This window comes from Anomaloglossus baeobatrachus, chromosome 5, assembly GCF_048569485.1.
Source record: "Anomaloglossus baeobatrachus isolate aAnoBae1 chromosome 5, aAnoBae1.hap1, whole genome shotgun sequence".
Classification (NCBI taxonomy): Eukaryota; Metazoa; Chordata; class Amphibia; order Anura; family Aromobatidae; genus Anomaloglossus; species Anomaloglossus baeobatrachus.
The window spans coordinates 389,355,989-389,372,538 of record NC_134357.1 but is presented as its reverse complement, the minus strand read 5'-3'; the positions used below and the strand labels follow the sequence as shown (position 1 = coordinate 389,372,538).

The 16,550-nt window shown below is 43.5% G+C and overlaps 1 protein-coding gene and 1 long non-coding RNA gene across 4 annotated transcripts in view; one reads left to right on the top strand and one right to left on the bottom strand.

Moving 5' to 3' along the window:
- Positions 1 to 16,550, top strand: part of FBXO47 (F-box protein 47) — a 242,821-nt gene that overhangs the window by 190,597 nt on the left and 35,674 nt on the right. For all 3 annotated transcript variants that reach the window (XM_075347655.1, XM_075347654.1, XM_075347656.1), the window contains exon 6: positions 4,302 to 4,410. In XM_075347655.1, the coding sequence (XP_075203770.1) occupies positions 4,302 to 4,410 (109 nt within the window). The remainder of the gene's footprint in view (positions 1 to 4,301; positions 4,411 to 16,550) is intronic.
- Positions 1 to 16,550, bottom strand: part of LOC142310177 (uncharacterized) — a 90,333-nt gene that overhangs the window by 63,691 nt on the left and 10,092 nt on the right. The window lies entirely within an intron of this gene.

Genomic DNA, 16,550 nt, shown 5'->3' with positions numbered 1-16,550 from the left:
GTTTTTTTTCTTAAAACCCAGTTAGACACACTGATCCCGGGTATGTTTCTTCTCCGCTCATCACAAGGTACACTAAAGTTCAAAAGTTTGAGGCCACCCAGACAATTTTGTCTTTTCCATGAAAAATCATACTTTTATTGATCAAATGAGTTGCATAATGAATAGAACATTTAGTTCAGACATTAACGAGGTTAATAATAATGATTTTTACTTGAAATAATTTTCTCCTTCAAACTTTGCTTTCGTCACAGAATGCTCCCTTTGCAGCCATTACAGCTTTGCAGACCTTTGACATTCTAGCTGTTAATTTGATGAGGTAATCTGGAGATATTTCATCCCATCCTTCCAGAAGCCCCTCCCACAAGTTGGTTTGACTTGATGGGAACTTTTTGCGTACCATATGGACAAGCTGCTCCCACAACAGCTCAATAGAGTTTAGATCTGGTAACTGGGCTGGCCACTCCATTACAGATAGAATACCAGCTGCCTGCTTCTTCCCTAAATAGTTCATGCATAATTTGGAGGTGTGCTTTGGGTCATTGTCCTGTTGTAGGATGAAATTGGCTCCAATCAAGCGCTGTCCACAGGGTATGGCATGGCGTTGCAAAATTGAGTGATAGCCTTCCTTATTCAAAATCCCTTTTACCTTGTACAAATCTCCCACTTTACCAGCACCAAAGTAACCCCAAACCATCACATTACCTCCACCATGCTTGACAGATGGTGTCAGGCACTCTTCCAGCATCTTTTCAGTTGTTCTGCTTCTCACAAATGTTCTTCTGTGTGATCCAAACACCTCAAACTTCGAGTCGTCTGTCCATAACACTTTTTTCCAATCTTCCTCTGTCCAATGTCTGTGTTCTTTTGCCCATATTAATCTTTTCCTTTTATTAGCCAGTCTCAGATATGGCTTTTTCTTTGCCACTCTGCCCTGAAGGCCAGCATCCTGGAGTCGCCTCTTCACTGTAGACGTTGATACTAGTGTTTTGCAGGTACTATTTAATGAAGCTTCCAGTTGAGGACTTGTGAGGCATCGATTTCTCAAACTAGAGACTCTAATGTACTTGTCTTGTTGCTCAGTTGTGCAGCGGGGCCTCCCAATTCTCTTTGTGCTCTGGTTAGAGTCTGTTTGTGCTCTCCTCTGAAGGGAGTAGTACACACTGTTGTAGTAAATCTTCAGTTTCTTGGAAATTTCTCGCATGGAATAGCCTTCATTTCTAAGAACAAGAATAGACTGTTGAGTTTCACATGAAAGTTCTCTTTTTTTCTGGGCATTTTGAGAGTTTAATGGAACCAACAAATGTAATGCTCCAGATTCTCAAGTAGCTCAAAGGAAGGTCAGTTTTATAGCTTCTCTAATCAGCAAAACTGTTTTCAGCTGTGCTTTGCACAAGGGTTTTCAAGGTATTTCTTAACATCCATTAGCCTTCTAACACAGCAAACACAATGTACCATTAGAACACTAGAGTGGTGGTTGTTGGAAATGGGCCTCCATACACCTATGTAGATATTGCTTAAAACATAGATGTTTGAAGCTAGAATAGTCATTTACCACATTAAGGCTATGTGCCCACGCTGCAGAAAATGCGCAGATTTTGCCGCGGATTTCTCGCGGAAAAGCCGCGGATTTCCCGAAAATCTGCAGCAGCGGCACTTCCCAGCCATTTCTATGGCTTTTTGGAAATGCTGTGCCCATGCTGCGGATTTTTCCGCGGCGGATTTGGTGCGGATTTTGATCCGGAAAAATCTGCAACATGTTAATTATTGTTGCGGATTTTGATCCGGAGTTTGGCTTCAGAATTGGGAAAAAGAAAAGATCCGCACCAAAATCCGCGGCAACTTTGAAAAGGTGCGGATTTTGCGGGAAAGCCGCGGATTTTCATGCAGAAAAATCCGCAGCAACATTCTACCGTGGACACATAGCCTAACAATGTATAGAGTGCATTTCTGTTTAATTTAATGTTAGCTTCATTTAAAAAAAAAGTGCTTTACTTTCAAAAGTAAGGAAATATCTAAGTGATCCCAAACTTTTGAACTGTAGTGTATGATCAGACCATGTCCCTGTACGGTGAGACACGGCCATTACACAGTACATAGCAGGAGCACACATATAAGATTATCTCAGCACAGGAACATTTTTTTAAACACATCTAATTGTATAAATTATTATTAGTAGTATTAGATCTATTGATTAAAATCAACTTTTAAATTAACTTTGTTCATGGGGAAATCCTTTTAAGGCAGTGCTTGAAGATAATGCTGACCACACAAAATATTGAAACTTTGGCACAGGTTTTACTTAGAGGTGTACTCACTTTTGTTGCCAGTCATTTTGCTAACAATGGCTGTGTGTTGAGTTATTTAGTGGGCAAACCAAATGTACACTGTTATACAAGTTGTACATGTCTGTATTGTGTATTTGTGTGGATCAATTATGTTGGAAGCCATGCTGTCGGCAATGTATTTTGCCATCAGGTACACCCCAAGGGGACACGGTGGCTCAGTGGTTAGCACTGCAGTCTTGCAGCGCTGGGGTCCTGGGTTCAAATCCCACCAAGGACACTATCTGCAAGGAGTTTGTATGTTCTCCCCGTGTTTGCGTGGGTTTCCTCCGGGTACTCCGGTTTCCTCCCACACTCCAAAGACATACAGATAGGGAACCTAGATTGTGAGCCCCAATGGGGACAGTGTTGCCAATGTATGTAAAGCGCTGTGGAATTAATAGCGCTATATAAATGAATAAAATTATTATTATTATTATTATTAAACAGTGTCGGCAGTAGGACGTTGCGCGAGGAGGCAGTTTGGATTGACAACATACAACTCTGATTCAGTGTGGCTCCTTCATGGGGGCCATATCACTGTGTGGAAGAAAGGCCTAGCAATCTACTTCTGTATTGTGCCAAGAAAACTTGATGGAGAGTACAACTAAAGGAATTTGCTTTAGTACTGGAAGATTCACCCCTAGGTCAGAAAGCACTTAAGCTACTGGGGAAGAGCCGATGGGCGACCTGAGTATGATCAAATCTCATGACACGCCAGGATCAAAGCCGCAAGGACGCATTGGTGCTGATATTGCTTGGTCGAAATGGACGATCAAAAGATGACCAACAACCTGATGGCTTGATACAATCAAGATAGCGGCGAAGACCGTGATGGATAGGCTTACACAAGATCAGTGTAATACTATTGTATGTTTGAGGATTTCGATAGCGTTAGGGCAATGACAGCCAGAGACGAGTTTGTGGTACAAGATGTTTTTATGATATGTAACCACGGTAGATACACAACGGAAATACACAGTATAACAAACACAAAAAAATACCTTTCTGAAACGGAGCGAAGGGGATTCCCGGGGCCACGCACCGGACTCCCCCAGGGAGACCACCAGAGCGAACCCCTATACAGGGACTGTCCGGCAATCAACCCCGGAAGGCCTAAATGCGGTGCAGCCGGGACACAAGGGGCAAGCGGTAAAGTCCAGAAGTGTCCGTACGGAATGAAAGTCCAGAATGGTTATGAACCGGAAGAAACCGGGCAGACGTGCTGACAAAAGACGGCAGACGGAGTCCGGGCACAGTTTGAAGAAACCGGGTATGGTCCAGAGTCGGTCGGTAGATTTCCAGGAGGATCCAAAGGTAATCAAGTAGCAGCAGCAGCAAAGCAGGAGCACACAGCAAGCAGTATACTCAGGCACTGGACTAAGCTTAGAGGCGGCCTTTTAAGCAGCTGGACAGGAAGTAGGGCAACAGAACACAAAACTCCATGTTAACTGAGGGCAAGCTTTTTCAAAAGAGGACTGGAAAACCCGGAAACCTGACAATCAGTCTTCCTACAGAGCATTCATCCATCAACGTGCCGTAGCTCGAGATCGAGCTGAAGGCTGGTAAAAAAAAAAAAATACAAGCTGTTCACTGACTACTTTACATTATATCAAAGTGTAATATCTTCAGTATTGTACCATGAAAAAATATATTAAAAAATTAACAAAAGTGTGAGGGGCGTACTCACTTTTGTGATATACTGTATATTACAAAGTTTCTTACTTTACTATTTATTTATGAAATAAAAAATAAAATGACGATTCCTTTAGTAGGGAGGACTATACAATTTAAGTGACATTAAAGAGGACCTGTTAGCTCCCTGGATATGTCTCTTTTAGTAAATACCATAATACATTTTGAAAGTTTTCACTTGTGCTGTTCCTCTATTTTCCTCCTAGGAAATTATTTGTAGTTTATATCAGATTAATTTTTTGCCATAGTTTACATATTTATAAACAAATTATTGCTTTGTTTCAGATTCTAACAGCTGGCTGGGATGAGCTGGAGTGTCACAGAGTTTACATTTTTCTTTGTGATTTGACTAACTTACCTCGGAAGGTGCAAAGTCTGGTTAGTAGCAAGCCAGGTAAGATGCTGAATGTTCTAGAATAATAATATACATACAGTCATATGAAAAAGTTTGGGCACCCCTATTAATGTTAACCTTTTTTCTTTATAACAATTTGGGTTTTTGCAACAGCTATTTCAGTTTCATATATCTAATAACTGATGGACTGAGTAATATTTCTGGATTGAAATGAAGTTTATTGTACTAACAGAAAATGTGCAATCCGCATTTAAACAAAATTTGACTGGTGCAAAAGTATTGGCACCTCAACATAAAAGTGACATTAATATTTTGTAGATCCTCCTTTTGCAAAAATAACAGCCTCTAGTCGCTTCCTGTAGCTTTTAATGAGTTCCTGGATCTTGGATGAAGGTATATTTGACCATTCCTGTTTACAAAACAATTCCAGTTCAGTTACGTTTGATGGTCGCCGAGCATGGACAGCCGCTTCAAATCATCCCACAGATGTTCAATGATATTCAGGTCTGGGGACTGGGATGGCCATTCCAGAACATTGTAATTGTTCCTCTGCATGAATGCCTGAGTAGATTTGGAGCGGTGTTTTGGATCATTGTCTTGCTGAAATATCCATCCCCTGCGAAACTTCAACTTCATCACTGATTATTGCACATTATTGTCAAGAATCTGCTTATACTGAGTTGAATCCATGCGACCCTCAACATTAACAAGATTCCCGGTGCCGCCATTGGCCACACAGTCCCAAAGCATGATGGAACCTCCACCAAATTTTACTGTGGGTAGCAAGTGCTTTTCTTGGAATGCCGTGTTTTTTTGCCTCCATGCATAACGCCTTTTTGTATGACCAAACAACTCAATCTTTGTTTCATCAGTCCACAGGACCTTCTTCCAAAATGTAACTGGCTTGTCCAAATGTGCTTTTGCATACCTCAGGCGACTGTTTGTGGCGTGCTTGCAGAAACGGCTTCTTTCGCATCACTCTCCCATACAGCTTCTCCTTGTGCAACGTGCCCTCTATTGTTGACCGATGCACATTGACACCATCTGCAGCAAGATGATGCTGCAGGTCTTTGGAAGGGGTCTGTGGATTGTCCTTGACTGTTCTCACCATTCTTCTTCTCTGCCTTTCTAATATTTTTCTTAACCTGCCACTTCTGAGCTTAACAAGAACTGTACCTGTGTTCTTCCATTTCCTTACTATGTTCCTCACAGTGGAAATGACAGTTTAAATCTCTGAGACAACTTTTTGTATCCTTCCCCTGAACAACTATGTTGAATAATCTTTGTTTTCAGATCATTTGAGAGTTGTTTTGAGGAGCCCATGATGCCACTCTTCATAGGAGATTCAAATAGGAGAACAACTTACAAGTGGCCACCTTAAATACCTTTTGTCATTATTGGATACACCTGCCTATGAAGTTCAAAGCTCAATGAGGTTACAAAACCAATTTAGTGCTTTAGTAAGTCAGTAAAAAGTAGTTAGGAGTGTTCAAATCAAGAAATTGATACGGGTGCCTATACTTTTGCACCGGTCAAATTTTGTTTAAATGCAGATTGCACATTTTCTGTTAGTATAATAAACCTCATTTCAATCCAGAAATATTACTCAGTCCATCAGTTATTAGATATATGAAACTGAAATAGCTGTTGCAAAAACCCAAATTGTTATAAAGAAAAAAGATTAACATTAATAGGGGTGCCCAAACTTTTTTCATATGACTGTATACATTTGCTCCATGAGTGTAACATGTGGCAGGGTTGTACGTTTTTATGCCATCTCATTATCTGTCTATGTACTTTTGTATGTCCTGGAAACTTCATGCTGTTATTCTGTTTACTCCATTGTTGACATAGTCACCTCTTGGTAACATTTCCAGTAGTGGGATATAAAAAGATCATCGTTAAAACTTTAGAGATTATGTATGAAGAGTAGTGATGAGCGATCTCCCCGATGTTCGGGATCGGGAGCCTCGCCTGATCATTTGTAAAGATCCTGATCAAGATAATGCGAACTTGCGTCCGATCGCCGAACTCAGGTTTTCCGGTTAAGGGATGGGGCGGGAGGGGGCTGTAAAATCAAGAATATAGGTAATAATAAACATTGTCATTACACTTACAGGTCCTGCAGACTCTGTTTCCCGGCCGCTTCTACTTCTACTACTAAAAATTTTTTTTCTATGTGTTGTTTTTTTTTTTTTTTTACTGTTCATTAGAAATTCATGGGGGCCATTTCTAATGTGGCACCATGAATTTCGGGCTCAGTACCATCTGATAATACAAAGCTGGTATTAACCTTTATTATCCAGCGTGCCACCGCCACCAGGGCCGCTGGACAAGCCGGGTAAAGCGCCTGAAAATGGCGCTAAGAAACAATGCGCCATTTCCAGGGGCGGCTGTGGGCTTCTGAGAATCCCAGCCCCCAGCTGCCTGGTTTTACCTGACTGGCGATCAAAATACGGCGGGAGCACACGCATTTTTTTTAAATTATTTATTTAAATAATTAAAGAAAAAATGGCCTTCCCTGTATTTTGATTGCCAGCCAAGGTAAAGCCAGGCAGATGGGGTGCCAGCCCATAGCCATCCGCTTTATCTGCGCTGAGAATCAAAAATACCACGGAGTGCTATATTGTGTACATTTTTTATTTATATATATATTTATATATATATATATATATATATATATATATATATATAATATATAGATAGATAGATAGATATATGCACAGCTCTGGCAAAAATTAAGAGACCACTGCAAAATTTTCAGTTTTTCTGTATAAATATATACACAAATACCTATAATATATAATATATTTTTAAATGTACACAATATATAGTTGTATAAAAATATATAATTTGAAAAAATGACGTGGTACTTTTGATTCTCAGCGCAGATAAAGCGGATGGCTACAGGCTACCACCCCCATCCGCCTGGCTTTACCTTGGCTGGCAATCAAAATACAGGGAAACCCATTAATTATTTTTAATTATTTAAAAGAAATAATTAAAAAAAAAAATGCGTGAGCTCCCATCGTATTTTGATCGCCAGTCAGGTAAAGCCAGGCAGCTGGTGGCTGGGATTGTCAGAAGCCCGCAGCCGCCCCTAGAAATGGCGCATTGTTTCTTCGCGCCATTTCCAGGCGCTTTACCTGGCTTGTCTAGCGGCCCTGGTGGCCGTGGCATGCTGGGTAATACAGGGGTTAATAAGAGCTTTGTATTCTCAGATGGTACTAAGCCCGAAATGCATGGTGACACGCCAAATTAGATATGGCCACCATGAATTTCTGGTAAACAGTAAAAAAAAACACAACACATTGAAATTTTTTTATTAGAATTAAAACAAAAAAAACCATTTAGAGACTCCATCGCTATTATTAAAAAACTCCTTACTCCGATGTAGTCTACAGGGAGAGTCGTGTCAGCTCTGCTACATCACTCTGTACAGACACACCTGATGAAGATATTGTGTATATCAAAACACGTTGTGGCTGACAGAAAGCAATAAATTCTATAAAAATAACCCTACACTGTGGCCTCCTTAGCGCTCTATTAAACCGTGCTTTTACATTTTATATACACAGTGAGAAGCAGAGAGCATTGTCAGTTCTGCTACATTGCTCTGTACAGAGCGAGAAGCAGGCTGACAGTGAGGGGATATTTGCACTTGCGTCTCGCATTGCATCACCCCGCATGGCCTGACACTCTGACGACAGGAACGCCTCAGCTGTATGGAAATATATGCAACTGACCCACTCTTGTTCAGTTCAGTTAACAGGACCTTTGATGACATCATAGTCATGTGACCAGTCTGTAAGCCAATGTCTGTACAACATTCACACCAGACTGGTCACATGGCTATGACATCATGCAAGGTCCTTTAGGCAGTGGTGCTATTTTCCAGGGGGAACAGCAATGATTAGACGCGGAAGCAGAAGCGGCCGGGAAACAGAGTCTGCAGGACGCATCGCGAGACCTGTAAGTATGATCATAATGTTTTTTAATAATGTACTTTTTTTTACAACCCCTGGACCCAATCTGTAACACGAGCTTCCCAGGAAAGCTCGTGATCGGGATCATGTACACGATCACTATGGGATTGGTACGATCCCCGAACTTTACAGTTCGGGATTGCCCATCACTAATGAAGAGATTTAAGAGCCTATAAAATGATAGTGGAAAAAGAATAAATATTTAAGCACAATGAATTCTAAGATAAATACTTGAGAAAATGTAATTGAAGATGAGTTATCCATAGATTCAAGATGGTAATTAGATGTTTGCTTTTGCTGCAGTTCCATATCATATGACTGTTAATGGATTTTCTCCTTCATCAGCTGGAATGTTTCCGTCCATCTTCTCTTCATTATTAGTAATATTCCTGCTTAAAGGGAATCCGTCAGCAGGTTTTGCTACCTCATCTGAGAGCAACAAGATGTAGTAAAAAGAGATTCTCAATGTAACCATGTATCACTTAGATTAATGAGACAGCCGTTTTGCCACAGTGAAAGATATTAATTTTAACATGTAGCAAAGCTCTGGAGGCTGCCACAGGCAACACCAGGCTTTCAGTGTTTTCCAAGCATATAAAAATATAGAAAAGTACACACTTTATGTGTCTGAATGTTAGATAAGGCCACCATAGATCAGAAATAGTTCTTTACATTTTCATTATTTTGACCAACTCTCTATGGGACCTTTGTTTTGATATTGCCGTGGCTTGTGGTGAGTAAGATTGGCATTGTAAGGGACTACATTTCCTATTATTCCCTATGACCAAATAGGCATTGCCTTTTATTTTCAGTTGCCTGTAGACCTTCTAGCACAGTTTGTAAGGTAGTGCTGTAATTACTTCCTGTCTGGTCTTCTACCCTGATAGGTTCATCTGCATTATTTGCTGCTCAGCATGTCAACAGGATCCATCTCTAGAGGCAGTGGGGTGGCAGCCGGAGAGCTGTAGAGAAAAGGGCATGTGATGTGTCCTCCTGTGCCATAGGGAGGGAGGGAGAAAGGGGAGATAATCATGTTCTTAGTGTGCTAAAGTAACACAAGTGCCAGGAGTATGGTTCTGGCCTACAGAGTAAGTAGCGAGTGACAAATCTTAATATGTTTGAACCTTTCACAGATGATTTTTAAGTTTGGGACTTCCCTAGAGTTATATTTTTGAAAAAGATAATATTAGCCTATGTTTGCATGTACCAAATAATAACTGGGAAAATATCCTGATAAGCACATGGATTTGGCATGTGTGGGCTGCATGTGCAGTCATATATTATAATATAATATTTTATTCACTTATATAGCTCCATTAATTCCATAGCGCTTTACATACATCATCAACACTCCCCATCAGGGCTCACAATCTAAAATCCCTATCAGTATGTCTTTGGAGTGTGGGAGGAAACTAGAGGAAGCCCACGCAAACACGGGGAGAACATACAAACTCCTTGCAGTTGCTGTCTTTGGTGGGATTTGAACCCAGGACCCCAGCGCTGCAAGACTGCACTGCTAACCACTGAGCCACCGTGCCGCCCTGTTATGTATTGAATTCATGACATAATTTTTTTTTTTTTTATGTAGGATCCAATGGCTGAATTATGCAATTGTATGATGTACATTTCCTTAGGTTGTGACTATACATTTAATCTGCAACACAAATATGTAAACAGAGAAATGCAGTATTTGAAAATCTGTATTATAGTTTATAACAAATTTCAAAGTTTGTTTTTCCATGAACAAGGCTATGTTTGTTGCTTTTGACCATTTCAGTAAAACATAATGTTACCATTAGGATCACAGTGCCTCTTGAAGGGTTCTTTGCATATTTCAGAAAAAAGTTCACTAAATGTGTATTATCTTTGTGTTACACAATGTGCAATATGTTCTGTCCCTGAATACTCTATCCAGTAAGCTCTGTACAATTCTCAGAGACAAGCATGTGGGATAAGAGAGGTACAAGATACAGATACTGACACTTAAGGCATACGTTAGGGGTTCACAGGCTGTGTGTCTTGTGAGTATTTTGGCAGTCTTGCATTGAAAATGACTCCCAAGAGACATATGAAGGTTTCTGAATGGGCGGAAACTCTAACAACATTGTTTATAACTTTCTGATATTGCTTCCAAAAGCCTTTGGGCCTTGATCTATTCCAGATAAGATAGGGAGGAAATCACCATATGTAAAGCTTTATATTCTTGTTAATGCACCAAATGTATTTGTATAGTTGAAACCTACATACAATAAAAGCTTTAACATATTTTTCCAACTGAGCTTGTCGAAGAAATAATACTGAATTCACGATCAACCAGATTTACTAATATTGATGTCAATTTCCCTCTGACTTTACTTTTAATGGTGGAGGGACTAGATAGGAATGATGAAGTGTGAACTGACCATAAACTGTCCTTAGTGTCTCCCCTTTTTTTATATTGCCTCCCATAACCTTATGTTTGGTCATTTTGAAGTTACAATCTTTACAAATCATTTCGGGTCTAGAAATGTTTTAATTAAGAGACAGCCATGCATGCTGTGTACTGTATACATAGTCCCATTTTAGGCAAGATAAATGTGCTTGAGTCAATACAGTTTTTTACATCCGCTGTCTATGAAAAATGTTACTATTACTTCTACAAGGAATTGTGTCGTAAGGAATATGAGCTGCTGCTTGATCTTCAACATACCATCCTATCCAAAAGAAAAATGACTTCTATGCCCAGAGTGCTTCATGTTCAGTTCTCAAAGCGTAACAAAACTTGAGGGACATAGTAAGAATGCACGTATGCGTCAGTCTTATAGCTGCCTCATCAATCCTATAAAGCAGACTCTCAGGCCATATCCACTCTTTGGCTGTTCTTATCTGTCCTACGGACCAGGTCAGCTAAAGTGCTGGAATCAGTGCCGCACTGTCTCGATTGCAACTGTATCTACACCCTTAGGGGCACTTTGCACACTACGACATCGCAAGCCGATGCTGCGATGCCGTAGGCGATAGTCCCCGCCCCCGTTGCAGCTGCGATATCATGGTGATAGCTGCTGTAGCGAACATTATCGCTACGGCAGCTTCACATGCACTCACCTGCCCTGCGACGTCGCTCTTATTAAGGGGGCGGGTCGTGAGGCGTCATAGCGACATCACATGGCAGGCGGCCAATAGAAGCGGAGGGGCGGAGATGAGCGGGACGTAAACATCCCGCCCACCTCCTTCCTTCCGCATAGCCAGCGTGAGCCGCAGGACGCAGGTAGGAGATGTTCCTCACTCCTGCGGCTTCATACACAGCGATGTGTGCTGCCGCAGGAACGAGGAACAACATCATAACTTCGGTATTTCCCAATTCATGGAAATGACCGAGGCTACACCAATGATACGATTATGACGCTTTTGCGCTCGTTAATCATATCATAAAGGATTTACACACTATTATATCGCATGCGACGCCGGATGTGCGTCACTTTCAATTTGACCCCACCGACATCGCACCTGCGATGTCGTAGTGTGCAAAGTGCCCCTTTAGGATGTTAATACAATTGGAGACAATGGTTGGAATACGGATTCATCAGCACCCTGTTCCACCATTCAGCCTGTGCATCCAAGTCGCTTGCTGCACAAAGGTCAATCAACACAATAGTACAGATCGAGCAGCACTTTGTGGAAACAGGGCTAGGTAAGTAGGTCGCGCTCACATCAGCGGTATTTTGCCACAGGGCCGGATCTGGTACAAATGCATTTCAGCTACATTCATTTCCTATGGAATCGTGGCAACATGTGATCACATGCGTTCACATGCAGTGCATGTGACCGCATCCCGCTGCTACAGTACTCCATTGGAGGTGCATTGAGCTGAAACGCATTTGTACCGGATCCGGCCCTGCGGCAAAATACCGCTGATGTGAGCGGCGCCTAATACCTATATATAGATTTTTTTTTTATTGTCAAATAGTACTTGTGGAGGAAAATATGTTGAAGCATCATAGTGTGAGGGGCTGTGGGGAGTCATAAGGCCCTGTGCGCACTTACCGGATTTTTCCGCGGATTTGCTGCATGTTTCGCTGCAGAAAATGTTCATAACATCTCTGCAGTGAATCACCAGCAAAACCTATGGGAAAAAAAAAATCCTGTGCGCACTAGGCGGAATTTGACAGCTGCATGTTTTGCTGCGGGATTCCCTCAGCAAAAACAATTGCATGTCAATTCTTTTCCGCACGTCGCTGCGGGATTTCACACCATTGACTCCAATGTAATCGTGAAATCCCGCAGGGAATAACGCAGGCACCAAATTCTGTGCGGTTCACTGTGTTTTCCTGCGTTATTCCCTGCGGTATTTCGCGGTTTACCTCCAGTAATGTACATCGCTTGCCTGCGGTTTTGCAGGGAAGTGATGTCATTATGACAGGAAGAGGAAGTGGAGCAGAGAGTAAACACACACACACACACACACACACACACACCACATACACAGACAGACATCCCAGACATAGAACACAGACACACACAGACACATAGAATACACATAGAAAGCAAACGGAAATATAGAAAAAAAAACACGTGGGCTCCGCTGTATTTTTACCTTCCAGCCGAGGTAAGCACACAGCGGCGGCCCGGTATTCTCAGGCTAGGGAGGGAGAGGGGCAGGGTTAATGTCCCCCACCTTCCTCCCACCTCCCGCAGCCGAGAATATCAGCTGCAGCTGCCCCGGGACTGTCGCATGCATTATGCGGCAGTACCGGAGTGTCCCCAGCTCTTCTAGATGCCGTGATGCAGTGGTGATCCAGGTAATAAGTAGTTAATGGCGGCGGATCACCGACATTAACTCCAGGCTTGATCATGGCAGCGTCTATGTGACAGCTGACATGATCAACCTGTAAGTAAAGTGAAAAAACACACACACTGAAAAATCCTTTATTTTAAATAAAACACAAATAAGCCTCGTTCACCCTTTCATTAACCCTTCCCGAAACAAAGCTCCGACGTAATCCACAGCTCCGGCGTCCTGCGAGGCTTGCATCCAGCCGCGACTGACACAGACACTGCTGAATGCAGCCTCGCAGCGAGACAGCAGAGGTAACCACAAGGCATTTCCCACGGCCGGTAATGTGAACTCACTACCGACCGTGAGAAATGCAGAGTGTGCAGGGACTCTATCTATCTATCTATCTATCTATCTATCCCTCTATCTATTCTTCTATCTATCTATCCCTCTGTCTGTCTATCTATCTATTCTTCTGTCTATTTCTCTATCTCAGAATGAAATGACTTTTTTTTTTTTTTTCTTCAATGTGCTTTATTGCATTGAATGCAATAAAGCACATACCAACCCGGCAAAACCGCGAACAATACTGCGGTAAAACCGCAGCAAGCTGCGGCAAACCGCATGCGGTTTTCGGGTGCGGTTTGCCGCAGTTTTTTACCGCGGTTGCGGTAATCTTTGAATACCTGCGGAATTTTCTTGAGAAAATTCCATTTTCCAGTGCACACAGGGCCTAATACTATTTGGAGACTATAAGCAATCATACTATGTTATGGGGTTGTGGGAGCATCAAACTGTTTGAGGGGCGGTGGAGGCATCATACTGTGTAAGGTTATAATTTGAGCTCATGATCAAAGTACAATACCTGAATAACAGGAACAGTAAAATTTATTGCTTTTTGTAAACTTTATAAAAGCAGTAAATTACCGTATATGTTTTTTGTTTAGCTGCTATTAATACATTTTACAACAAACCATATTATAACTAGAGTTGAGCGCGGTTCGAGGTTCAAGGTTCTCCAGTTCGCGGTTCGAGTGGTTTTGGTGGGTGTTCTAGATCGAACTAGAACTCGAGCTTTTTGCTAAAAGCTCGATAGTTCGAGTCACGTTCGAGAACGGTTCTATCAGCAAAAGTAGGGCTTTTTACAGCTACAGTGTGCAGGGAGCCATCGCTGGCAGCCTGCGGTAAGCTGGTAACCAAGATAAACATCGGGTATCCAAGCAAAGCGCTTTGGTTAGTAACCCGATATTTACCCTGGTTACGCGTGCAGGGAGCCGACACTTCCCCGCTCAGCTCGCTGCTCCCCCTCCTGCACTCAGCATGTACACACACACACACACTCACACTCACCTGTCCCCAGCCATGCAGTCCCCGGCACTGGCGTCCTCAGCGCACATGGCCCCGCTAAGCTCCACCAACTTCGCACTCCGTCGCCTGCACACATAGCCCCGCTAGGCTCTGCCCACCTCGCACCCGCACACATTACCTCGTTAGGCTCCGACCACCTCGCACCCGCACATATTACCCCACTAGGCTCCGCCCACCTCGCACCCGCACACATTACCTTGCTAGGCTCCTCCCACCTCGCACCGCACACTTAGCTCCGCTAGGCTCCTCCCACCTCGCACCCGCACACATTACCTCGCTAGGCTCCACCCACCTTGCACTGCACACATGGCCCCGCTTGGCTCCGCCCACCTCACACCCGCACACATTACCCCGCTAGGCTCCGCCCACCTTGCACCGCATACATAGCCCAGCTAGGCTCCGCCCGCCTCGCACCGCACACATTACCCCGCTAGGCTCCGCCCACCTCGCACCCGCACACATTACCCTGCTATGCTCCGCCAACCTCGCACCGCACATATAGCCCCGCTAGGCTCCGCCCACCTCGCACCCGCAGACATTACCTCACTAGGCTCCGCCCACCTCGCACCCGCACACATTACCTCGCTAGGCTCCGCCCACCTCACACCCGCACACATTACCTCGCTAGGCTACGCCCACCTCGCACCCGCACACATTACCTCGCTAGGCTACGCCCACCTCGCACCCGCACACATTACCTCGCTAGGCTCTGCCCACCTCGCACCGCACACATGGCCCCGCTCGGCTTACCTGAGGTGATGAAGTCCTGCTCTCCCGACCTCAGCGCTGACATGGTCTTCAATGGCTGCCGCTTCACATCTGTCACTGCGGCCCGAGACTGTCACTAGCGGTGACGTCACGGGCCACTCGCGATACTTGGCTGTGAAGCTGATTGAAGTCAGTGTGCAGTATCAGCAGTGCAGGAGATCAGCGCAGGTAATGTACCTCGTTGACAGCAGCACGTGTCATGCCCTGCAGTGACCTGGGCTGACCTTCTGATGTTAGCTCAGGTCACTGCATTTCTCTCCCAGCCAATGGGGAACATTCTGTTCTTCATTGACTGGGCCAGTGACTATGGTATGGATCGTCATGGGAACCCCTTGGATACACGGTAGACCTGGATTTGTTTTTCTTTCTAATAAATTGGTTAAAGAGGGAATGTGTTGGGCAGTGTTTTTTCAAATAAAAATGTGTTTGTCGTCTATTTTTTTTTTAATTACTGACTGGGTTGGTGATGTCGGGTATCTGATAGACGCCTGACCTCACCAACCCCAGGGCTTGATGCCAGGTGACATTACACATCTGGTATTAACCCCATATATTACCCCGTTTGCCACCGCACCAGGGCACGGGATGAGCTGGGGCGAAGCACCAGGACATCTAATGGATGCGCCACTTCTGGGGCGGCTGCGGCCTGCTATTTTTAGGCTGGGGAGTGTCCAATAGCAGTGGCCCTCCCTAGTCTGAGAATATCAGACCCCAGCTGTCTGCTTTACCTTGGCTGGTGGTCCAATTTTGGGGGGACCCCTACGTGTTTTGGTTTTTTTTTTAAATTATTTATTTAATTTAAAATAACAGCGTGGGGTGCCCTCAGTTTTGGATTACCAGCCAAGGTGAAGCTGCCAGCTGTGGTCTGCAGTCTGCAGCCGTCTGCTTTACCCTAGCTGGCTAGAAAAATAGGGGGAATCCCACGTCATTTTTTTTTTTAATTTATTTATTTATTTTGGTAAATACAAGGCTAAGCACCCCTTAGTGCCACATGAAAGGCACCAAAGGGTGCAAAATTACAAAATGCAGGAGAGTGGGACATTATGTGTCTTTCTGCCATTATAATGACAGAAAAGACTGATCTGAAGTGTACAAGCAGAAGAAAATCACCAGAGCGCTCTACACTGTGAAAAGCAGTAGAAAATGGCACTGGAGTGAACATGTGACCGCCTCATGTAGGATGAAGCCATGGATCCTGGGTAAATTTATGTATTTTCCCTCCTTCAGTTTTTTGGCAGTACGCCAAAAAAACGGAAGGCACACGGATGACAAACAGATGACATACGGACCGTATACGTGTCACG